Source organism: Odontesthes bonariensis, chromosome 18, assembly GCF_027942865.1.
Source record: "Odontesthes bonariensis isolate fOdoBon6 chromosome 18, fOdoBon6.hap1, whole genome shotgun sequence".
Taxonomy (NCBI): Eukaryota; Metazoa; Chordata; class Actinopteri; order Atheriniformes; family Atherinopsidae; genus Odontesthes; species Odontesthes bonariensis.
In genome coordinates, this window is record NC_134523.1 from 34,537,828 (window position 1) to 34,563,765 (window position 25,938).

At 41.3% G+C, this 25,938-nt stretch overlaps 1 protein-coding gene across 2 annotated transcripts in view; it reads right to left on the bottom strand.

Annotated features, from left to right (window-relative positions):
- The window catches only part of LOC142367122 (retinoic acid receptor alpha-A-like), a 239,131-nt gene that overhangs the window by 103,266 nt on the left and 109,927 nt on the right, over nt 1-25,938 (bottom strand). For both annotated transcript variants that reach the window (XM_075449061.1, XM_075449062.1), the window contains exon 2: nt 19,007-19,155. In XM_075449061.1, the coding sequence (XP_075305176.1) occupies nt 19,007-19,155 (149 nt within the window). The remainder of the gene's footprint in view (nt 1-19,006; nt 19,156-25,938) is intronic.

Sequence of the window (25,938 nt, forward strand, 5' to 3'; positions counted from 1 at the left end):
CTGTTCAGGGTCACGTGGGATTGGGAGGGGGTGTGGGGAGGATCATTTTATAAATACTCTTACATAACATTGAACTGTATTGATCTGATCTGGGCTAAAATAGTGAATGATCTTAAAAGAATAGACGGTCATGCACTATGGCCACTGTTGCCACTATTTTGCAACTAAAGATGACCAGAGACATATTTCTGACACTGTCAGAAAATTTGGATGATCTCCTGTCAGCTGCTACAACCTAAAGTCTTCTAATCAACCAATGAGAGATTAGCATGAAGTACCGTATTGGCCAACGAAATGCTGGCATCATTGTGTGAAAACCAAAACAAATCTCAAGCCAAATTAGCTAAATGTAACTTGTGGAATCAAAACAAAGAAACAAATGTGATAGAATGTGGCAGCAAGGCTTTGTCTGTTGGATGTTTTCTCCAGCTCAGACCATGACCAAACCATCCGGCGCAACAAATACCAGCAAACCGGTCTCAGAATGACCGAGCTCCATCATATCTTAAAGATCTCATTATAAGATATTTTCCAAACACAGCACTTTGCTCCCAAACTGCAGGTTTACTTGAGGTTCCCAGAGTTTCTAAAAGTAGAATGGGAGGCAGATCCTTCAGTCATCAGGCCCCTCTCTTGTGGAATAAGCTGCCAGTAAATGTCCAGAAAGCAGACACCCTTTCCACTTTTAAGACCAGGCTTAGAACTTTCCTTTTTTATAAAGCTTATAGTTAGGGATGGCTCAGGTGATCCTGAAACATCCCATAGTTAAGCTGCTATAGGCCCAGACTGCTGGGGGGCCTCATCTGTCACACCTTTCCTCACTTTACTCTCTTTTTCCCCCGTTTAATTTCTCAAATGATATTATGTACATGTGACATTATTGTGGTCATTAACTCGTGTTTCCCTGTTCCAACAGATATCCTTTGAATGGTGTTACAGTGTTTGTTGTCCCCTCTTTTCTGTCTTCTCAAACCCCAGCTGGTCGAGGCGGATGGCCACCCTTCCTGGTTCTGGTTCTGCCAGAGGTTTCTTCCTGTTAAAAGGGAGTCGTTCCTCTCCACAGTCGCCTCAGGCACGCTCAGGACGGGAGATTGGACTGAAGACAAGTTTCGGTGCAATCTGTTGGTTTCCTTAGCTAGGAAATTGTGTTTGAATTGGCTCTATATGAATGAATTGGATTATTTTGTAAATAATTATGATTACAATGAATTTAATTCCAATTCGCTTGAATTGGACTTATTATTGGACTATTATTTAAAGCGGCACTATGCAACTTTTTCATGGTCATAAAATTGCTTGGCAATCATCAGATAGCTTGGCTGACCTGTTCTGATGAAAACGGTGACATTTCCATCTCCATCTGGTGGCCCTAGCCCGAAACAGCGCTTGCAACTTTGCCTGTGGCGCCGCGTGCTTTGTTTACCTCTGGAAGTCTCGCGACACACGAGAGCCGAGAACTACTGCTTCACGGCAGGTCTAAAGGGCTCTGAGCCGAGCCAGGGAGCCTGATAAGACACACCTCTCTCCATTAGCTGTCGACGGCTAAATTGAATGTGGTTAGCTTCTAGAGTAGTAATATATAATATGGCTAGACTGTCGCCTTATTTTCTACGGAGCTCCCCCTACAGCTTTGGGGTGTGTATTGCATGGTAAACAAACCCCGTATTACTGAAAGTTGCATAGCGCCGCTTTAAGTGCCTTGAGATGACATTTGTTGTATTTAGCGCTATATAAATAAAAATGAATTGAATTGAATAGATTGATTCTCCTGCAGTAGTTACAACAGGTGGCCAACGTTGTCACTAATCATATCTCCAGCAGACAAAAGACATTTGAAAAATAGCTGTATCTTTGACCACATCAAGAAACTAGATGTAATTAATAAACTTGCTTTTAAGACCTCGTTACACTACAAGTGGGTAAAATCAACTTTTACCTATACTGTCAATTTGTCAAAGGGTAAAATTTGCTTAATAGCACAAGAGTTGCACAGAAAGTTTGGAAATAGGTTCTAGGTAAAGTTCCCTAACATTGCAGCACAATATCATCAAAGGTATTGCTCTCTCAGAGAGGCTGGGTGGCGATGTGGTTCCTTATGGGTTCAAAAAACTTTGATACTTCTCAAACTAGTCAAAAGCTTGTTGCATGAAAAAAAGTTCAATGTTCTCATCAATATGTGTCAGCAACTTAGAGAAACATTGTCTTTTTAAAACATTTTTATAGCTTTATTCCACATGCACACACTTTCATCAAGGACTGAGTGTGTGTGCTATTTGGGTTTTGTTGAAATGAAAAGCTGACATTTTGAAAAACACAAAATGGGGACATCAGGGATTTTGTGGTTTCCCTGCTGTGTCAGCTGAAAATACAGAAAAGAGAAAAAGGGGCCCTGCCTGCACAAAGATCTGTATTGTTACTCTGAAAAAACATGAAACCTTAACAGATAAGGCACAAACAGAGCAGAAAGTCAACAGCTACAACAAGCTAAAACAAAACACAGCTCTCTCAGATCCCCACTCATCTCTTCTGTCCCTCTCTACAAGTCCCACGAAACCAAATCAGCGGTTATCTGTCCACCTGACCAAAAGATCACAGATGGACCAGATACAGTGGAGACTGAAAAGTGAACAAAGGGGAGAGTAGAAGGGAGAAGGCAAAAAAAGAGGAAGAGATAGAAGGGATAGGTAGTGAGACGCCTGAATAGAGAAGCTGTGTGACTCATCCGGCTCGCTCTGAATAGCTGCAGAGACAGAACCGGAGACTGAGCGGGGCAGAAAAATACAGCGGACGAGAGAATGGGAAGTTTTCAGATTACAGAAAATGGCCACAGACACCACACTGTGGCACCAATCTTTCGCCCCAGACCTGGTGAGGGCCCCTGGAGTTATCAGAGGCCATCTATGAGCTCCTTCACTCTCTGATGGTATTCTGCTCCCTCGCAAATAAATACACAGACTCAGGTCTGCAGTGTTTATTTTTTGCTCAGACCTGTTGGTGACCCCTCCCATTCAGCACAGCAAGACTTGTACTCACAGTTGTTGTGTGCCATTTTGCAAGAACAAAATGTCCTCAGTGGGAATAAGGTTCTGGATAGAAGTTTGAAAACTCTTTTCGGCCAAGATCAGGCATGACATATTTTGATTTATACTACCACAAACTATAAACTTTATTTCTATAGCACTTTTCTAAACATAGCTTCATCCACCAGTAGCTATGAACAAGGGTTAGAGGTATGTTCATTAACATCCAAACTGAAGTCAAGAATTGTTAAAGGGACACTATGTAATATATTAAAGGAATACTATGTAACTTCTCAAAAAGCCCATTATGGAGCTCCCCCTACAGGCTTGGAGGTAATGTACGGTTACAGTCTCTTGCTTTGTCGGCCTCTCTTTTTCTCTTCCTTGCTTCATCAGTCAACGTCTTCTTCTGTTTCTTAGGTGCCTCTGCCATGATGATCATACTGACAATAGTGCGGTAGCTTAGCCTTATACCTGGGAGCGTGAGAGGGGTCTATTTGTTTTTGCGGTAGGTGTGCCAGAAAGCAAGTTGAAGTACTTCCGCTCAGCTCCCGGGCCGGTCCAGCAAAGTTACATAGCACAGTTTTTCTAACTCAGACCCCCGAAGGGCATAGGAGACAGGCCAATCGTAATATTAAAACTCATTCTAGCTGCACAATTTTTTTCAAACTGTTATTTTAAGGTAGAAATGTTACATAGTATTGCTTTAAGTCATTTATTAGCTCAAATCAACATATTCATTCATAAATTAGTCCTCATTGGTGTAAAATTATCTCTGTCAACAATCTCACTTATCCTCCTGAGTGAAGAATAACTTGTCTGTATCTACATAGAGCGGGCAAGCTCTATGGAGGCTGCCATGTCCTTCCGGTCTATGAAAAACGATGAATTGCCGAGAGAGACATAAAGCACTTCGAATCGCGTTTTCCCCATTTTGACGTCACGTTTGCACGCAGGTATAAACAGAGCCAGTCTACGCCATTAGACATTCTCTGGTATAAACCAGCCTGAACGGCCTGCACTTTTGTTCACAATGGAAGACCATAGTTATGCCACGCCACAGGAGAAGGGATCCTCGTCGCCAAAAAAGCGAAAAAGAGAATTGAAAAGGCAACGTGAGCTTCTTGAATCTTGACACATACCGCCTGCCGTAGTTCAACAAGTTGCAACGCACATTTGAAAACGCGAGGCGCTAGAGAGCAAATTCATTCGACTTTGCAAAATAAAATTGCACCACTAGATGGGGGAAGAAATTACACAAATGGGTGATTGTATGGTAGTGGCTTGTTTCTGCAGACAGAGCTGGACCAAACCTTTCATTATCTCTTAAAAATAGTTGTTAATTGAACAATTCTTTTAAACATTATCCATCCATCCATTATCTTCCGCTGGTCCGGGGATCGGGTCGCGGGGGCAGCAGCTTGAGCAAAGAGACCCAGACGTGACCGGTAAATCGAGAGCTTCGCCTTCTGGCTCAGCTCCTTCTTCACCACGACGGGCCGGTGCAGAGCCCGCATCACTGCAGACACCGCACCGATCCACCGGTCAATCTCCTGCTCCATTCGTCCCTCACTCGTGAACAAGACCCCGAGATACTTGAACTCCTCCACTTGGGGAAGGATCTCATTCCCGACCCGGAGAGGGCATTCCACCCTTTTCCGGCCGAAGACAATGGTCTCGTATTTGGAGGTGCTGATTCTCATCCCAGCCGCTTCACACTCGGCTGCGAACCGCTCCAGTGAGAGCTGAAGGTCACGGCCCGACGACGCCAACAGAACCACATCGTCCGCAAAAAGCAGAGACCCGATTCTGAGGTCGCCAAACCGGACCCCCTCAATGCCCTGGCTGCGCCTAGAAATTCTGTCCATAAAAATTATGAACAGAATCTGTGACAAAGGGCAGCCCTGACAGAGTCCAACCCTCAAAGGAAATATGTCCGACTTACTGCCGGCAATGCGGACCAAACTCTGACACCGGTCATACAGAGACCGAACAGCCCATATCAAGGAGTCCGGCACTCCATACTCCCGGAGCACCCCCCACAAGAATCCCCGAGGGACACGGTCGAACGCCTTCTCCAAGTCCACAAAACACATGTAGACCGGTTGGGCGAACTCCCATGCTCCCTCCAGGATCCCGCGGAGGGTATAGAGCTGGTCCACTGTTCCACGGCCAGGACGAAAACCACACTGCACCTCCTGAATCCGAGATTCGACTATCCGGCGGATCCTCCTCTCCAGTACCCCCGAAAAGACCTTACCAGGGAGGCTGAGGAGTGTGATCCCCCTATAGTTGGAACACACCCTCCGGTCCCCCTTTTTAAAGAGGGGGACCTCCACCCCGATCTGCCAGTCCAGAGGCACTGCCCCCGATGTCCACGCGATGCTGCAGAGGCGTGTCAACCAAGACAGCCCCACAACATCCAGAGCCTTGAGGAACTCAGGACGGACCTCATCCACCCCCGGGGCCTGGCCACCGACGAGTTTTTTGACCACCTCGGTAACCTCAGCCCCAGAAATGGGAGGCCCCACGTCCGAGCTCCCCAACTCTGCTTCCTCATCGGAAGGCGTGTCGGTAGGATTGAGGAGGCCCTCGAAGTATTCCCCCCACCGACTCACGACGTCCCTAGTTGAAGTCAGCAGAGCCCCGCCCTCACCATACACGGTGTTGACGGTGCACCGCTTTTCCCCCCTGAGCCGCCGGATGGTGGACCAGAATCTCCTAGAGGCCGTCCGGAAGTCGTTCTCCATGGCCTCCCCGAACTCCTCCCAAGCCCGATTTTTTGCCTCAGCAACCGCCGAGGCTGCGTTCCGCTTGGCCTGTCGGTACCCATCAGCTGCTTCCAGAGTCCCACTGGCCAAAAAGGCCCGATAGGACTCCTTCTTCAGCTAAAACATTATCATAAAATGTTTTATATAACTTGATTTGACTTGGTACAGTTACAGTAAAATAATTAGAACATAAACTTTGGCATACTTTAGTATCCCTTTGCAGTCGAATCATACCACACTGCTGTGTTTCAGATATTTGAACAAATGGTACATATTACATGTTTTCTTGTGGAGCCAGGTCATAGAAAGGATTGAGGTTTTTATTTTAGTATAGTGAATTTATAATTTCTTTGAAATATTTTAATATATTCATATATACAGAAAATGAGAGCTCTGGACTGTTAACATAATCCCAAAGCTGCTGGATTCCTGATCACCAGATCTTATAACAAAAGCCTTGTGAACAAATACAGAGCAGCGCTGTTGCAAAAATAGCATTCATACCAACAAAATGCTAAATGAAGCAGTGCTAAAGAAGGCACATAACTAAAAATATTCATACAAAAAAGTATTGTTGTCTAAATCACATGCAAAAAAATAAAAAAATCACATGCAAATAAATAATCACAGTATCATTAGTACAAGGTAAACTGACAGTGAAACAACAGGTACCATTATACTGTCTCAAAACCTGCAACACATTCCAATCTATAAAGTGGCAGATATGCAGCTTTAAGCTGTTTGTCAGAAAAATGCATGTAAAACATAACTGAATGATTGGAAACAATCCCCTAACTTTATTCTGCTCAAAGTTTCTGTGTTCGATTTTGCACTATTAAGTCCTGCTTTAATCTTCCTCTTAACTTAGTCTGTTAATTCTAACACTGTAATCAAGGCTATCTAACTATTGAGCTGTTGACCTAAATCTTTTTTTCTGATGCTAGAGGAAATGTTCAAAATTGCTCAATCCCGTGAGATTTGCATCAGGTCCCGAGAGATCCTAATCAGCCCTTGACTATACATGCTCTTTTGTCTTTATTGCTTTAAGTAGTTTCATTGTATTCAGTTCAGCATCACAGCTAGAGTGGAGTTCTGTTTAGTTGGCCTATTTTATGGCCTCCAAACGATTTTCTGTGCTGATAAAACCCTTTAAATGATCATTTTCTTATGACTGAAAAAGAAATCAAGCAGACTCATTGATCAGAGACTGCAGAGAGTGGAAAGGGAAGCTACAATATAACTATAATATATTTGCCACACTGACTATGTCCATTTGATTTTCCTCTCACTGTTAGCGCTCAGGCTTTTATATTGTATAGTGCTGACAAATCCCATCATGAAGAGTATGTTAGCATCAAGGAAAGCTGTATGGTTTATAATGACAGGAAGAAAAAGATCTCAGCAGACGTCCTCTTTTTGCTGCAGTAAACTGAAGCTAAACTAAACTCTTCACCATCACCCTGCAACAGCGGCACATGGTACAGGGAAGCTGCTGTGAATGGGTTAACAATGATCAGTCATCATATGACAAACCATCAGAACTTCTGATCAGATGCTCAGATTGTCGACTGAACCCCACGGAACACCAACAAACAGATTTATCACTGCATATATTATATTTTTGTATGTACAGAAGCAGTAATATGCAGATGCAGGCTTGTTATCACTTTTATAAATTCCTGTACAATTCATTGTTACACCAAGGAGGATGTATTTTTAGCACTGTATGTGTGAGTCAGCAGGAGATCTCAAAACCTCCAACAATTTGCAAAAATATTGTGTTTTAAGTGCCAAAGATGAGAATGACCATCCTGGCTGGTCACAAAAAGTGGCAAAAGCACTGATGCACCAGTGGTGCATCAGTGTCCATGGCATTTATGACTTCAGAAGTGGGAAGGTTCCATAGCGGCAGTCGTGTATACTGAGATAATAATGCAACCATTAAGGCAATGACTTTCCCTGGAAGGCGCGTGATTACTTCAGCAGGACAATGTCAGACCCTTTTCTGCACCACTTCCATCAGTGTGGCTTCATAGACAAAGAATGTGCTATGACTGGCCTGCCAGGAGTACAGATCGGCCTCCTATCGAAAATGTATAAGCGCTTCATGAAAAAGAGACTCAGACAACACCAAGAATGGACTGATGAGCAGCTAAAATCTTGTATTCAGCAAAAATAGACACAGATTTGTCAGTAAAACTGCAACAATTAGTGCTCTTAGTTCCCAAATTATAAACAGTTATTAAAACAAGGAATCATGTCACACAATGATATGCGTGTCTCTATTGTTGTTGTTGGCATCAAATTTCTAATTTGTTTACATTTTCTAAATATAATGAAACTGGTCAGTGAACACTCTGAAAGTAATTTCTTTGGATAGGTGTGTTCAAATCGATTTTTTACATGCTTTTAACAGTCCATCGAATCAGTAGAAAAGTCTCCTCCAACATTCCATCCCTGCATGTGGGTTTGCGGTGAGAAGTGTTTCTTTACCACTGTAAGCATTCAGAATTGTGTTTTTATTCACAGAGATTGTGGTTTCTCGCTTGTCAAACCAGTTCCATCAAACTAATCCCACTGTGTCAATGCTTCAGGACCCAACAGGAAGAAGAGAGAAAGGGGATAAGTGTTCAAATAATTCAAGTAAAAGGTTTTTGTTGTTCGTCCTATAGGAGCTGTCAGATTCAAGCCATCTTTCCTTCTGGACATTCCAGAGCTTATGCAAATGACTCTTAGGACATCATTTTCTAAAATGTTGTGCATCTATTCTTAAAAAAGGAATAAAATCAGTGGAAAACATACTTTTACACTTACCTAGAGCAATATGTAGTCAAACGTTATGGGTGTTGTTTGTCTCCCTTATAATAATTACATATGATAAAAATGAAAAAATAAAACAGAAGTGGATTTCCGATTTTAAGGCCCTATTCAAATAACTAAGACAACTACAAGTAACCAAGCTCATGTCGTCTTTTTCCAATGTAGACTTAGAAAAGTTAATCAATGCTTTTGTCTCTTTCAGGCTCCAACATCTGGAAGCACTCAATTCTGCTAGAAATAGGCGAAGCCGCCAAAGACTACACCTGAAACAAAATGCAAGAACATTTAGGCTTGAAAAATGACCCCATTACACCAGTTCCAGCTGTCCCTTACTGGCTGCTTGTGCTATGATTGATTTAAAACTTTTACTATCCTGTTTTTACATTTATGAGTGGTCATCACTCAGGGCCAATCATTTATCTTCTTTTAGGATTTTTTTGAAAAATAACTTTTAAACTGTTTTTTTTTCAACCGTTTATATTTGTTATTAATTAAATTATTCGGCCTGTCAATCTTTGTAGTTCATGAAAACTTCAAAAAGTGCTTAAAGCGGCAGTCGGCAACTTTTTTTTAGTCATATTAGCTTGAACTGTCATGGGATTCTGGAAGTAGAATATTAAATAGGCTGTTTAGGAAAAATAACGAAATCTGTAGCTCCCTCTGAAGCCTGTAATCATGCTTGCAAAAACCGAGCGCTCCCGGCTGTTTTTAACCAATCAAGTTAGGGTGGAGGAATCCTACCTGTCAATCACAGCTTGTGCACACGCTGCTGAGCGTGTGTCTGCCCCAGCTTGTGTGCGCTCACACTGGTGTGAACTCACGTGCACAACCTCGTCCACAGAGGGGGAGGGGTTTGGGGGGCGATTCGGAGCTTGTTAGAGGTTGGGGGAGGGACCTGAAAGTTGTGTCAGTTCGAATTTTCCGACTTTAGACTCACAATTTTGAAAACTTGCCGACTGCAGCTTTAATAGATTATCATTATTCTTATAATCATAAAAATTACTTCTGATACAGACTGTTATGGTGTGGATGCAGGGAATATTTCATCAAATGACTTATCTTTTAAATACATATTTCCCAATGTGTAGCTGTAGTAGAAGAGCATCATGACTCCTGAATATCTTTTTTTCTATTATTCCATTTTTGATCAATCACACGAACAGTTCTTTTAGAAAGTCCTTTTTCAATTCAACTTCACCTCCATACTCTTTTTTTTAAAGGACAAGTATGAAACCATCCCCTGTAAAGGCTCTCCTTTCTTCTCATAGCCTTCATCTGCTTTGTGGACATGATTTACAGGTGTCTGTGTCTAATTACTATTACTATTACTATCATGTGGGCTCAAATTCAAACACTGTTCTTTTGGTCTTTGGTCTACTCTAAATTCTAAACTACAAAAATAATACACTGATGTCACTTCCTGTATTAAAAACAATGTTTCATTTACAGCGTTATGCCTTGCGAGGCGTATTCAAACACTTTTGCATGCCACCATATGTCCTTTACTTGTTAACTACAGGAAATAATACCAAAATGTGTTAATTTATTGGTAAATATAAACTGATGGCCGGCAAAATATTACTTTTAGTAGTTTTCTTTTTATGTGTTTGTGCCTTAAAAGCAGATTTAATCAGTTCCAGCAAACCAGTATAGATATACTCAATTTAAATTACAAGAACATTTATTATATCCCCTCTGTCTTTACAACAACCCTACTCTACCTTTGACACTATGAATTTTTACCAAGAGTTTTCAGAAGGACACTGTTGCTTCTGAATGTGAAGGCTGCCTTGACTTTGGGTGATTTCCTTGACTTTGTCAACACAGATGATACTGTCATCTGATTCATATTCATGTGCTTCTGGAATACCCATATGCCGACATACTGTTTTAACAATTCAAATCAGCTCTGTCCACATACCAGATCAGTTGAAGCCAGGCAACACACTAAATCTGTCTTACCAAAATAAAAAAAAACAGCTGAAAAGGTTTCCACTGGTGGTCTCAATACAATTGGAAAAAAATCTGAAAATTTGAGAATTTAGATTAGATTTTTCGATTAAAAAATATTTTGGAAAATTATTGATAAATCTCAGAATTCAAGGGTATTAAAGCAGAGCAGATCAGTGGCATTAATCATGTTTACTTTTTTTTTTACACTTCTTTGAGTTGTATACTTCAATCAAAGAGGTATTCAAATGACTCAGAGATTTGTAATCAACCTACAGCCCTTGTGCTCTTGTTATGGATATGTCAATGCCTCAGGTTTCCTGCATAGCATTGCTTAAAGGTAGGGTAGGAGATCCTGGATTTTGAGTCCAGCGAAGCTGCATTTTGAAAATACACAGGTAAAAAGTCCCAACCCTTTTCTCCACTTTCCCCCCGAAGGCACGCCTCTAGGTACATGAACGCGCACGAGCACGAAGGTGCACAAGCGCTGTTCTGACAGCAAGCATCGATCGTTGTCGTATTTAGTATTTAGTTTATGCTAACTATACGTTTAATAATGCTAGGTGCTAGCCAAGCTGGCTCTAGTTTAGCTTCCTGCCAAGCATCGTTCACGGAGCAGGGTACGCGCACAGGGGGAAGGAGGTGGAGGGGAGGGGGAGGGGGAGGGAGGAGCAGATTGCAGTTTGATAGACGGCATCAGTATCCAATCATTGTGAACGGTCCGTTCACAATGATTGGATAGTGTTTTTCCAAGATTGTACGTTCTAGAGGCCACTAAAACTTTTCATTTTTGTGTCAAAACTTTTAATTAATTGGTTGCAATGAAGGTGTGAAGAGTATTTCAAGCAATATATAAAAAAATGTTCCAGAAAAAGATCCCCTACCCCGCCTTTAAGCTACTAAGTAGCATTGAGATGGTGGGAAACAGAAATGTGTTTGCATGTCGCAAGAAAAGAGGTTTTGGAAGGAAATGCACTTATGATTTCTTGTGACCTGAAGTTCTTTTGCCTACCGATGTGTAACACACTTATTGTAAGTCGCTTTGGATAAAAGCGTCTGCAAAATGACCCTAATGTAATGGAATGGAATGCTACATCTTCTTCAACATATTCTCATACCCAAACATACCTCATACTAACATCTCATACCAACATAAGCTTGGTCAAAAGCCCTTTGATTCTGTTTTCAATGCACAAGTCTCTCATTTACCATCAATTTTTAGAATAGTGAGCCACTTTACAGCTGCCTATGGCTGCACCAATAGTAATAGCAACTGATGGCTCATCAACAGGTAAAATAGACCACATAAGGTTGGTCTGAGGGAGATAGACACCAAACTCCCAAGCATGCGATTCTTACTTGAGACAAACCTTGGCATTGCTTATTTCAATTGCTTTTTTTGTTTGTGTTTTTACTTCCTTTGCTTTACAATTGCACTTATTTGTTAAGCATTAAAAGTGCTTGGTTAAGAATAGGCATTAACAGTCTTTAGTAAAGGTTTGGTATTCTTGGTCACAGTTAAGAGTCTTTGCAAACATTTTCCACATTGACATGACAATGCATTCAGTCAGGCTTCCAGCGCTGACGAGAGCAGCGGTCAATTCAGTAGCTCTGTCCACGTCGGAGTGTTTTTAGTGTTTTAATAAATAAATAAATAAAATAAATAAAATAAATTTAATAAATGTTGCGTAGATGTTAATAGGCTAATAGTTATTGATGTGGGTATGAAATGAGAAAGTACTGGCAAGGACGACACACCCAGACTCTTAACCTGTAGGGAGGGGGAAACAGAGGAGTTATCAATGGGGACGGTGAAACTTGGAGTGACAGTAAGAGTGGATTTGGAACCAATGAGGAGAACCTCTGTTTTGTCACTGTTGAGTTTCAGAAAATTAGAAGAAAACCAGGTTTTCATTTCTTGTAAGCAGTCACAGAGGAAGGAGGGCGGGAAAGTGGAGGTGGGTTTGGTAGAAAGGTAGAGCTGGGTGTCGTCCACGTAACAATGGACATGGATGTTGAATCTGCGCAAAATCTGACCGAGGGGAAGGAGAGAGATGATGAACAGGATAGGGCCGAGTACAGAGCCTTGGGGAACACCAGATGAGAGGGGAGATGGTTGGGAAGTGAAGGTTTTCAACTGGATTAACTGAATGCGGCCAGAGAGATAAGATTTAAACCAGTCGAGGGGTGTGCCCGAAATGCCAGTAGATGTTAATCTGTCAAGAAGGGTGGTGTGGGAGACGGTGTCAAAGGCCGCACTCAGGTCGAGGACGATGAGGATGGATATTAGTCCGGAGTCAGCTGCCATCAGGAGGTCGTTAGTGATTTTGAGGAGGGCTGTTTCTGTGCTGTGACGTGGGCGGAATCCAGACTGGAACTGTTCGTAAAGGTTATTGTTATGAAGATGTGCGTGTACCTGTTTTTTTTCCAGAGTCTTGGAGAGAAATGGTAGGTTAGAGATCGGTCGTAGATTGTTGAAGTCACTGGGGTCTGAACCACATTTTTTGAGTATAGGTGTAACAGCGGCAGATTTAAGAGTGGATGGTACAGAACCAGATGTGATGGAGGAGTGAATGATGGCAGTTATCAAGGGTAACAAGGAGAGGAGACAAGTAGTGACTAAAGGAGTAGGCCAAGCTGACAGGTAGATGTTTTAGATTTCTGGGTGAGGTCCAAAATGTCAGCAGCAGAGGTTGGAAGCTAGAGAACACTTGAGAAGAAGGGGGCATGGAATCACCAGCCCTGATTAGACCTGCGTAATATTGCGATTTAACTGAGGAGAGGGTGTCTTTGTAGAGAAGGATTTGGGTATGATACATTTGTTTGTGAACAGAGAGTCCATTTCTTTTTGAAGACCCGCTCTAGTTCACGTCCCTTGAGTTGGTGTAGATGGGGTGTGAACCAGGGAGCAGAGTGGGTAAACGATACAGTCCAAGTTTTAACAGGAGCAAGTGAATTCAACAGGGAATGGAAGCCATCGTTGTAGTGGGTAACCAGTTGACTGGCTGTTCATGCCTGTGGTGAGAGCTGCTAAATTAATATTTTTGATGTTGTGAAAAGAAATGAGCCGTGATTGTTTGAATTTGGAAAGTGTTAAGCTAGCATTGAATGATATTAACATGTGATGAGAAATGGGAAGGTCATCAGCAGAACAGTTTAGAGGAGTGATACCAGAACTAATATATGGCTTTTAGAGTGGGTCGGGAAGTCAAAGTTCTGTTTGAAAAACAAAACTGTCCAGGCAAGATGTAAAATCCTTGGAGAGAGCCTGATTGTAATTGTCCATATGGATATTAAAATCACCAAGCAGAATTATATTGGAGGAGAGTGAGGTGATCACTGTGACAGATAAGACAAACAAAGGGACAGACAAAAATTCCTGAGATGACAAACAGCTGTTCGAAAATATTGGGTTTGAATAAATAAGTGTGCACATCATTAATGCAAAAAAGAGGGCAGACATAAAAATATTTTCTGTAAAGAAATTCAACTTTTTACATCAGATGTCAGTAGAAATAGCAGCTTTCTGTAATTCCCAATATTGCCAAATAGCCAGGAGAGTGGCTTTAGTTTAACATAACCAGCAATAGACAAATATAGGCTAAAAGGACAAGGTTTATACACAGTGCACTTCATTCATTATCTCGTTTAAATAAATGACCAGTTCTGACATATTCTGACAAAACAACAAACTGACATTCTGGAAGAACATACACGCTGTTAAGTGCCCATGTTATAATGTAATGCATTTTAGAAATGATAAATGATACATTTGACTTATCAATGAGTAAAAAAGTGACCTTAGACACCAGTGAAACACAAATTTTAATCTGAGTAAAAAATGTATTCACTGAAAAAAATTTAAGTTTAAGTTGAATTAGAAGGAACTACTCTTATAATTAACTTAAATTAAATTAATTTTTATTTATATAGCGCCAAATACAACAAATGTCATCTCAAGGCACTTAGATAATAAAGTCCAATTCAAGCCAATTGGAATTCAATTAATTGTAATCATAATTATTCAAAAAATAATCCAATTCGTCCATATAGAGCCAATTCAAAAACAATTTCCTAGTTAAGGAAACCAACAGATTGCACTGAAACTTTTCTTATAATCATAAGGTTGCTTTTTTATGTTGTCTGCCTTTAGTGAGTAGTAAGATACACCTTTGTCAAACCTCACAGTAATAATTCCACATGAATAATGTGTTACTGTAAGGGCTTAGGAAAACCAAGAAATGTTTGGACACTCATTAGTGTCTCAATGACACTCATTAGTAAAACACTTATTTACACAGCGAGGGCTGGTCTTCTTTTGAGCCAGAGTTTTCTTGAACCAGTGCCACTCTGCAGAGCCCACCAAGCGTATACACATACACTCTCCATCTCTGTCTTTGAGTCTATTTCTGGCTCTAATTGGCACATTCACTGAGGAGTGAAAAGCTCTTCTTGTTGTCTAAATGTCTACAGCTGTACAACATGCTTGGTTGCATCTGTCCGGTGGAGAGGCCCTGCCCCTTTGCACTGCAGACAACAATGGCTTTGCCATGGAGACGGAAACATGACACAGAAAAAAAAGGAATAAGTCGCTGCTTGAAATCTTCTTGAGTCAGAATGTCACTGCCTTGACTTGAACTATTCAGTCTTATATAGCTGAAGGAATGAAATAGAAGACATTCTAAACTGTTTGTGTCCTTAGAAACATTTTGATGGTGATTTTACTCCGTTTACCATCTGTCATTCTCTACAGCTCACTCCCTCACTCATGTATGTAAGATCCATTTATGTGACCATGATTGTTCACTTATGTGTGCTGTATGTGTATCAGCTATTGGACTGTTTACACACACCACAATGAGGACTGTAGAGATTCTGTAATTCTTAAAATTAGTTGGCACTTTATTCCGTGCACTTTAAAAATAGCACTTTAGGATAAATGCACTTTAATATAGTACCAGATGCACTTTAATAAATGTATTCTTGTATAGGAGGGTAAAACATTATTTGCCAATCAGATGCATTTTAATGTCTGAAACTACTGTGCGACAAAATTGTGTTGATATGGTTTTTCGGTATGGTATTCGTACCATAACAGGTCATTTGTTGTATATCTTGTGATGTGGTTAAGTTATATGGAATGTTGTACGCTTTGTTTTCTTGTTTCCTGTTTTTGTCTTTGTCTTGTCTTGATTTTAGTGTGAACAGCAGGACTGCAGATGGAAATTAGCCTTGGAGCTAAATCTGGCATATTTACATTGTATGTTTATTAATATGCAGAGTCCTGTCACAAATAAACAAATAACTAACTAATTTTTTTCTTCTCCTATATAAAAAGGCCAGAGCAGGTAAGTCACAAGTCACAACAGGCTCTTGTTGGGTCATTGTGGAAAATTGGAGTCTACAGAGAACTCAGTTTGACCCAGAGCCTGGTGAGTGAGCTGATCAACACCTCTGTCTAGGCCAAAAATTCCAAAGGATTCCTGGCATTCCACTGCTTCAATTATAGAGATGGGGAGGGGGGTGGACATTGCATCTCAGTCTGACTGCATAGGAGAAAACTGCATCACCCTGAATGGCAGAATAGAGCCTGTCTGCAACAAATGCACAACATGTTGTCTGAAAATCCTCACTGCGATACATTATCGATTCCACTGAGTCCCGTACACATGTACTTGTACAAGCTCTACTTATCTGTACTGTCTCACTAAAATAGACTCCAACATCCACTCTGAGCAGCCCCTTCACTGAATGTTGTTTATATATCTGCGTATATATGTGCAGGCAGGCGTGAGCAGTTGCCTAGCAACAGCTGCTGGAATTGGGAAAAGACAGACAAGGCAGATGTTGGAAAGAATTTCAAAAAGTAGAACATTTGAGAATGTCAGTCAGAGACTGAGCTGAGGAACTGTCATGTATTGAAAGGGCAGCTCAGCCAAAAAGCAAACTCAATCAGATTTCATCGCATGCCTCTAATGTTTTTTACTGCTGCACATAATAAAGTACTGCAAAAACAGGATGATTAAAGCCAAGCATCAATACAGCAAGCCTCTCACAGAGGTGAGAAAGAAAACAGGCGGTTGTTTTTTTTTGTTCTTTTACAACTCTGCTTCCCACAGAGTTACATTCATTTTAACTTATAAAGATGAAGTGATTTGTGCTGATTAATAATGTGACTTTGAATTACTCAAGCCAATTCCAAAATCAACATTTGAAGATGGAAAAAAAATGTACTGTGATGTACAATTCAGGAAATCATTGTGTTCAAACTGAACGAGGAAGTTTGAGCATACGGTAGTCAAATACATAAAATGAAAACCAGTAATGACAACTGGCTCGGTTTTTTGTTTCAACTATGAAGCTTCAAATTATTCAAGTTGATTCAAGGATGATCTTTCAAGGATGATCTTTTCCCTCACCCTCATTCCCAGGTGTTTTCTCTTTTCATCCTGCTACACTTTGTCACTTCCATTTTCTCACGCTGTCAAACTTACTTCATTCTTTATTCTGTTTATTCAATTGTTTTGTTTTGTTTTTTTCTTTGCCAGTTCAAGGTCGCGGGGGGACTAGAGCCTATCCCAGCTGCCATCGGAAAAAAAGGTGGAATACACCTGGGAGGGGTCACCAGTCCATCACAGGGCCACACAGAGACAAACGAGACAAACAACTATGCACGCTCACACTCACTCCTAAGGACAATTTAGAATCACAGATGAACCTAACATGCATGTTTTTGAATGGTGGGAGGAAGCCGGAATACCCGGAGAAAACCAACGTATACACAGGGAGAATATGCAAACTCCATAAAGAAAGGCCCCAGCTAATGTGGTCATGACCTTACAAACCCAACAACGGTGAGGTCCACATTGGTCTATCCTGGCCTGGGTAATTTAACTCTTCCCTGCTCTGGTGAAAGGAGAAGCTGGAGGTAGAGGTGAACTGGGGGTAGTACCACCAGCCTCTGGCTCTGAGCCAGTCAGGCTCTGCCTCTCATGATTTCATCTAAATGTAATGCCTGAGAAGGCATTCATTTAACCTTAACCGTTACTAACAGCAGGTTTTACAATGAGGCAAATGGTCCTAACATGATAGGCAGTGTTTGTTAGTTAGTTAGTTACCTGCAGTGTTAGCCAAGGACATGCTAACGTTGCTAACGTTGCTGGGTTCAGATTCACCAACGTTACTCCGGAGCAGATCGAAAACGCGACACTCATTCATAGTTATTGCATGTTGGTAGTATTTCCTCCCTTTGGTGAAATATTCACTTTGCAAGTTGCCCTGTTGTCGTCTTTTTTAGGGAAGTGTAATCAAACTTTCGAGCGTTTGTACCGCTTGGGCGCCATGTTTACTGTTGACTGCTGGCTGCACTGGACTCGCCACGCAACGTTGCGTGGTGACGTCATTCGCGCCCACTGGAATTGATAAGGGAATCGTTTGCAAAATCGCCAAACGATTCCAAGGAATTGAAACACTGGGAACCGGTTCTTGATTCCCATCCCTAATATTGGGAGTGAGTATGTTAATTAGTCAGTTTTGTAATTGTAGCCAATAAACCATTGTAGATGTAGCAGCTGTAATGACATAATTGAAAAAGCGCCATTCTTTTGACATGTAAAAAACATGGTTGAATTCCTGTCATGATCTGTAGTTTTGGATGCATTTGTGGCTTTGTCACTTCCAGTCTTAATTGGTAAGTAGTTTTGCGTGTTCAGCTTCGCTTCCTGTGTTTACCAGCTTCACACCTTTGATAACCCAACTGCTATGGTAAACCACATATTATTCGCTCATGTTTTGTCCAGGTTTAAAATGGTTTTAAAAAAATGGTTTAAAAAGTATGGTTTTCTGTTTTCATTTGCCAGATGATTGTTGTTGTTGTTGTTGTTGTTTTTTTTGGGGGGGGGGGGTTTCCTTTGGTTTTGGTTAGTAAAAATTAACTTATTCTTTTAGTCTGCATTTTTGTCCTCCACCACTACACACAAACTGTGACAAACATGGATGTTTTTTTCATATAAATGTGAGTATGGCCACAGGTTTCTTACGAGGCTCCATCCTGCTTTTGAAAGCTCGAAACAATGGATGTACAGTAAAAGAAGTGGACCTGACAAGTTTTGGAAGTGAAAGTGCAATTTTCTATTAATCAAGAATTTTCACACTTGACTCAAATATATTTTTGTGTTACTATATTGCAGTTATGTAATGGCGTCATATATGCTAGTACAGTTGAAATTACAATAAGCTAATATGAAATGCATCAATGTTGCTTGCAAGTTTTAGTTGAATGAAATACATCCAAGTGGAATAATCTGTGGAAACTATATGAATGAGAAGAATATAAAATTGGTTTGAAAATGAAAAACAAGAAGGAAAGGAAACCCAAACCACTTCATTCCTCCCTTCAAAATGAAGACGGTTGTGTGAAATTCTCTTTGTGTACCAGAATCCTACCTTGCAGCCCTCACACGCACTGACACCATAGTGGTATCCGGAGGACTTGTCCTGGCAGACGAAGCAGGGTTTGTAGACTCTAGGAGGGGGCGGTGGGGATGGTGGGCTGGGGACAAGCTCCTCAGAACTGGTACTCTGTGTTTCAATGGCTGCAGGGAATGCAAACAAGAGGAGCAAGATAAAGAGACTTGTTCTTAAATGACTAGATAATTCAGTCAGGCATGTGGAACTCAAAAAGGGCATTTGCATTTTAAACCTGGACAAAACACGAGTAAAAACTTGTTCATCATAGCTGTTTTCTCTTTATGAAATCCAGATAAAGAGACATACATAAAACTACATTTTTTAGCACGTGTAGCATGGTGCAGACATGTTGACTGAGCCATCAGACGAAGGTGTTAACATGCTTTTCTCCTTTTTCAAGAATAGTTAGAGTAAGCTAACAAACGAGCAAATTGTAAAATGTATATAAAAGGTAGGTGTTTTTCTTTTCTTTTATTTTGGGAAGCTGCATATCTATGTTGGTATTTGACCATAAAAGCAGTCTATGTAGTGGTCGGGTCGACCACTCACACTCACACTCACTCCTATGGAAAAATTAGAAACACCAAATAATCTGACACGCATGTTTATGGATGGTGGAAGGAAGCCAGAATACCCAGAGAAAACCCACACATGCACGGGGAGAACGTGCAATATAAAGATAAATGCCATCCACCATCCATTTTCTATACCCGCTTAATCCGTCAGTCGGGTCGCGGGGGGGCTGGAGCCTATCCCAGCGGTCATTGGGCGAGAGGGGGGGCACACCCTGGACAGGCCACCAGTCCATCACAGGGCCACATAGAGACAAACGTGACAAACAACAACACACGCACACACTCACCCCTAAGGACAATTTTAGAGACACCGATTAACCTAACATGCATGTTTTTCAACGGAGTACCCAGATAGAACCCACGCATACACAGGTACAACATGCAAACTCCACGCAGAAAGGCCCCAGCCGGGAGCTGAACCTGGAAGCCTCTCACTGTGAGCTGATGGTGCTCACCACAACACCACCATGCAAGATAAATGCCAAAAAAGCAATTAAAAACTAATAAATGTTTTTTATACAATCTATTTAGTTATATATTTTTTGTTTGTTTTTAAATCAATGTATTTATGTATTGTTATGGAATTTCTTCTCTTTTTTAAATGTTATTTATGTATTTGTATTCTTTCAATTTATTTTTCTTTTTTTCCCCTCATTTGTCTTTTAATTTCTATTGAGCATGACTGTAAATGTGCCGAGTGTATGAGAAGACAACTTGAGCGATTTCTTATTTTACTTTGTTTTTATTTATACTTAGTGAAATTGTGGTGGAGGACAGCATCAAAAATTGTGTCTTTGAGCAGGAATCAATGGCTAAAGTTTTCCTTTTACAATGAGATTGGGCTTCAGGACAATCTGTTACTGTTCAGATTGTTTTATGTCCATTAAAGCAGTGGCCAAAAACAGCACAGTTTGGTTATTTTAACCCCATGCATTGTTCACATTCATGTTTGTTTGCACAGCTCTGCTCAGCCATATTTTGCATTGTGTCTATCACAACAGTTTCTGTCACAACAGGCAATGGTTTCCACATATTAACAGCCAAGTATGTTGAACAGCTTTACAGCTCAGAGGATGATGAAATGGATATTGTTGTTGTAACTCAAACCAAATTTCTTAGCTTTTCATAAAAATGTTTAAATAATGTGGGCGCAAATCAGAACAACACAAATTTTCCATAGAACTGATACCACATACCATGGTCTTTTTTTGTGAAAAACATTATGCTTTCTTTTATTCTTTTTTAAAAAATTATGTGAACAGTTTCCAAAAATGATGCTAGGGACAAATAGAAAATATATTCAGAATATATATGACCCTTTGATTAAAACCAGGGTTAGCAAGTGAAAGAGGCTGGGAGATGTGATGAGATGCACTAGATAGAAACAAAGAATTCACAACACACTTCGCACCATAAAAAGAAAAATGTAAGAGCCTTTGAAACTTTACAGAGGTTGTCCAGACAAACGCAACTTGCCTGCATACGGAAAAGAGAGTTGTCTCTTCAGCATCTCTGCTGATCAGATTACATTTTTCCGTACTTCATCAGAGCAAACTCAATAACAGATGGTAAGGAACAAGCTCTTATAATTACTGGACTTTTGTCCCTACATGGAACCCCCTGGTGGATTAATCTAATCTTCACATGTATTCATCCTGTGTGATTTTTTGCACATGCCAAATTTGCAGCTTTGTATTCAGCTGTAGTAGTGTCTTGAGGGAAGATTTAAAAGTCTGTGGTGCTTATACTGCTGCTTGTGAGATAGATTTTACCTCTGGAAAAAAGAACTGAAAAGTATGATGAGTAACAAGGTTAATAAGAATGAGATGATTTTTGATTCTACCAATTGTCACTCTTAATTTGTTTTTAGAAAGGTTTAGGCAGCAAGGAGAAATCTCTAGACGTTTTTTCTGAAACAATGACAATATCCAATACTTGAAACTTCTGTAGAATCTTTAAGTAGGTTTGCATAAAGCTGACATAATAGTGCAATAGACTACTACTTTAATAGAATCCAGAGAAGCTTTCTGGTCCAACTTTCAAGTGGTATTTTTCTGAGAGAAAACATCTTTAGTAGGGAGAGTCAGCCATGATATTTCTGCATTCTTTCAACAACGTGGTTTTATTAACAAGGACAGACAATGGTTTTCATTGAAGTCAAGGAATTTAATTGCTTCAGATGCTCAAATAGTTTTGCCCTGTTGTGAGAAGGGATCGAGCAGAAACAGCTCGCAAAATGCAACCCACAAATGAACCAGATGAAGCAGCAGGCAAGTGGTCTGACTAGTAAAAAAAAAAAAAAAAATCTGCTGGGGAGGTGGGGGACAACACTTTCTGTGCATCTGCACACATGTATACAGTATAATATAATAATAAAGTCAGTGAGCTGGGCTGGAGATTGTTATAAAAAAATATGGAACTTGTGTTTTCTTATCCATATGTATTGTATATGTCCATATTTGTCAGATCTGATTGATAGTTTTTTCATTTACCGGCGTCCAGAGATGAGGACCGTGAGCGCACCGCACAGGTAGGCAGAAGTCAGATGGAAATCAGTTTAAAAAACTTTTTCAAAGTGTCCAGGGTATATATCGACAATGGTGAATGTAAAAATTGGCTTTGTTCTTAGACATTATGAATGAAATAGTCTCTGTACTTTTCCACGATGACCTAAAGTTATCCAGGAATGGGAAGACAAAACAATTAGCCTGGGAAAGCAGGTGCAGATTCACACACACACATTGTTTGGCTGATCCAGAGAATATGACGAAGCATGTTGAACCTACTCATGTCCAATTATACTCGGTCGAGTGTGAGTCCAACCTATGAGGCTATAAATTATAAATGATACCCGGAAATTGAGGCTCAGTCTGACGGATTTCCTGCGGTAGCTCTGTTCCACTGAGCCCAGCGCTGATATGCTTACCATGTGACTACCAATAAACACTTTATTTAATTTGAGAATCCTCTGGCTTGTTCTTGATCTTCCATTGAAAGAATCGATCTAACAGTGAATATATTGATGACAAACAAGAAACAAGAAAAACGCTAAGACACAATGAGCTGCTGAGCTGGACCCTCAATTTGCTTACAAAGCAAAGAGGTCCATGGAGGGCGCTGTATCTACAGCACTTCACGCTGCACTGACCCACTTGGAGTAGCAGGGGAGCTACGTCAGAAGGCTCTTTGTGGATTTCAGCTTGGCGTTTAACATCATCCTCCCACAATGACTGGTGTCCTAGCTGATGGACTTTGGGCTTCCACCACTAACCTGTAGCTGGATTTTGGACTTTCTATCAGGCCGCTCCCAGAGGGTCAGACTGGGTTCCCACACCTCCACTGCTGTCAGTTTGAACACCGGCTCGCCACAAGGTTGTGTGCTTAGCCCACTCCTTTACACCCTGTACACGTATGACTGTGTCTCCACCCACCTCAGCAACAAGATCGTGAAGTTCGCAGATGACACGATCGAGGTCGGACTCATCTCGGGCGAGAAGGGTGAGCTGTAGGGATGGGAATTGATAAGATTTTTACGATTCCAATTCCATTTTCGATTGTGCTTAACGATTCGGTTCTTTATCGGTTCCCTTATCGATTCTCATTTGGAGAAAAAGGACAACAAACCGGTCGATTAGCATCAACTTTGTTTAGTTTAGAAGTGACACGAGTCATGACCTCACAAACCCAACAACGGTGAGGTCCACATTGGTCTATCATGGCCTGGGTAATTGAACTCTTCCCTGCTCTGGTGAAAGGAGAAGCTGGAGGTAGAGGTGAACTGGAGGTAGTACCACCAGCCTCTGGCTCTGAGCCAGTCAGGCTCTGTCTCTCATGATTTCATCTAAATGTAATGCATGAGAAGGCATTCATTTAACCTTAACCGTTACTAACAGCAGGTTTTACAATGAGGCAAATGGCGCTAACATGATAGGCAGTGTTTGTTAGTTAGTTAGTTACCTGCAGTGTTAGCCAAGGACATGCTAACGTTGCTAACGTTGCTGTTGCTGGGTTCAGATTCACCAACGTTAGTCCGGAGCAGATCGAAAACACGACATTCATTCATAGTTATTGCATGTTGGTAGTATTTCCTCCCTTTGGTGAAATATTCACTTTGCAAGTTGCCCTGTTGTCGTCTTTTTTAGGGATGTGTAATCAAACTTTCGAGCGTTTGTACCGCTTGCGTGCCATGTTTACTGTTGACTGCTGGCTTCACTGGACTCGCCACGACGTCATTCGCACCCACTGGAAAAGATAAGGGAATCGTTTGCAAAATCGCCAAACGATTCCAAGGAATTGAAACACTGTGAACCGGTTCTCAACAAGAACCGGTTTTCAGTTCCCATCCCTAGTGAGCTGGCATATAGGGACGAGGTGGAGCGGCTGTCAGAGAGTTGCCAAGATAACAATCTGCTCCTCAACACCACCAAAACAAAAGAGCTGGTTATACTTCAGAAAACACCAAACTGACATTCAGCCACTCATCATCAGCTGGGCCTGTGTGGAGAGGGTCCCGGTGTTCAGGTTTCTCAGCATGGAGTTGGAGAACAACCTTACCTGGAGTACCAACACCAAGGAGCTGCCGAAGAAGTCGCAGCAGAGACTGTATTTTCTGATAATCCACAGGAAGAACTGCCCCCCAAGATTTGCTCCTGGCCTTCTATCACTGCTCCATAGAGAGTGAGGTCATGTATAGACTGTATGTACGGTACGGAAGCAGCACATCCTCAGGCTACGGCTACACAAAAACGTTTTTCACTGTAAATGATACTTTTGCTTATCGTTTGGCTGTCGCGGCCACACGGAGCCGGCGTTCCCACTACCCCAAAACGATAGTTTTGGAAAACGGGTTCCAGAGTGGAAAGATCTGAGAACGGCATTGTTTCGTTTCCATTGTTACAGCCAAAACGGATTCGTTTACATCTGCGTCACAGCCACATGGCCAACGCCAGTGACGTATACACATACGTCAGTGACCAGAACAAAAAGCGGCTTCCATTCAAAATCCGGAAGAAGACGACAACACAACAAGGACAGACAGCGATCATCATGGACCCCACAAAATTGATAGCAGCACTGCTGCAGACACTGCTAACTACAGCGGCGTTGTTGAAGGAACAACGTGAGCTTCGCGCTGGTAGAAGTAGGGGCGTACACGCATGCGCATTGCTTCTTCTATTGTTCTGGTGTAACCGGTAGGGGGTGGCTTACAGCGCACCTAGAGGTGTTTCGTGTGTACTGCATCGTTTTCAGCAAGCGTTGCGTTTCCATGTGGACACAGAAGCTTCCCTGTGTGGTCGCAATCATTTTCGTACCCGTTTTCAAAAAAACCCTTGTTTCGTTTTCGTGTAGCCATAGCCTCAGAGAAGAAGGCGCTCCACTGGATCGTTAGGGCAGCAGAGAAAACAATAGGCTGCCCCCTCCCCACCCTGGAGCAGATTTACATCTCCAGATGCCGCAGGAAAACAATTGACATTCACTGCAATGGACAGCAAAAGACTCTTCACACCCCGGTCATTGTCTCTTCCAGCTTTTGCCATCAGGCAGGACATACAGAGCAATGAAAACCAGGACAAATCGCTTAAAAAACAGTTTTTATCCCAAAGCAATTGTGGCCTTGAACTCAAACGTGCAATACAAAAAACTGTTCTTGGCCCTGCCCCCCTAATGGGCAATCTGTGTATATACATATATATTTATTACCAAAGCAATTCTGTTTACATCTCTGTCCGTCTATATTCTATTCTGTTTATACTATTACACCAGTGCAATATTAAACATCTTTGGCTTGGTCAATTGCTGTTGCATTGTTTACTAGCATTTGTTCAATTCAATTCAATTCAATTCAAAAATACTTTATTTATCCCAGAGGGAAATTAAATGTTGATGTAGCTCAATTAAATCAAGGAGTTATTATTGATGCTGATAGCTGTGGGCAGGAAAGATTTCCTGTAGCGGTCCGTTTTGCATCCAAACTGAAGAAGCCTTTGACTGAAGAGACTCTGTTTTCCGATAACAGTCTCATGGAGAGGATGTTCAGGGTTGTCCATAATTCTCTTGATTTTATGCAAAATCCCTCTTTGCATTATTGTCTCCAGAGGTTCCACAGTCGTCCCCAGAACAGAACCAGCCTTCCTTATCAGGTTGTTGAGTATTTTTAGGTCCCTGGTTCTGATGCTGCTGCCCCAACAGATGACGCAAGAGGAAATGACGCTCTCAACAACAGACTTGTAGAAGATCTGCAACATCTTGTTGCAAACCTTGAAGGACCTTAGCTTCCTCAAGAAGTACAGTCTGCTCTGTCCTTTCTTGTAGATGGCTTCACTGTTGTGTCTC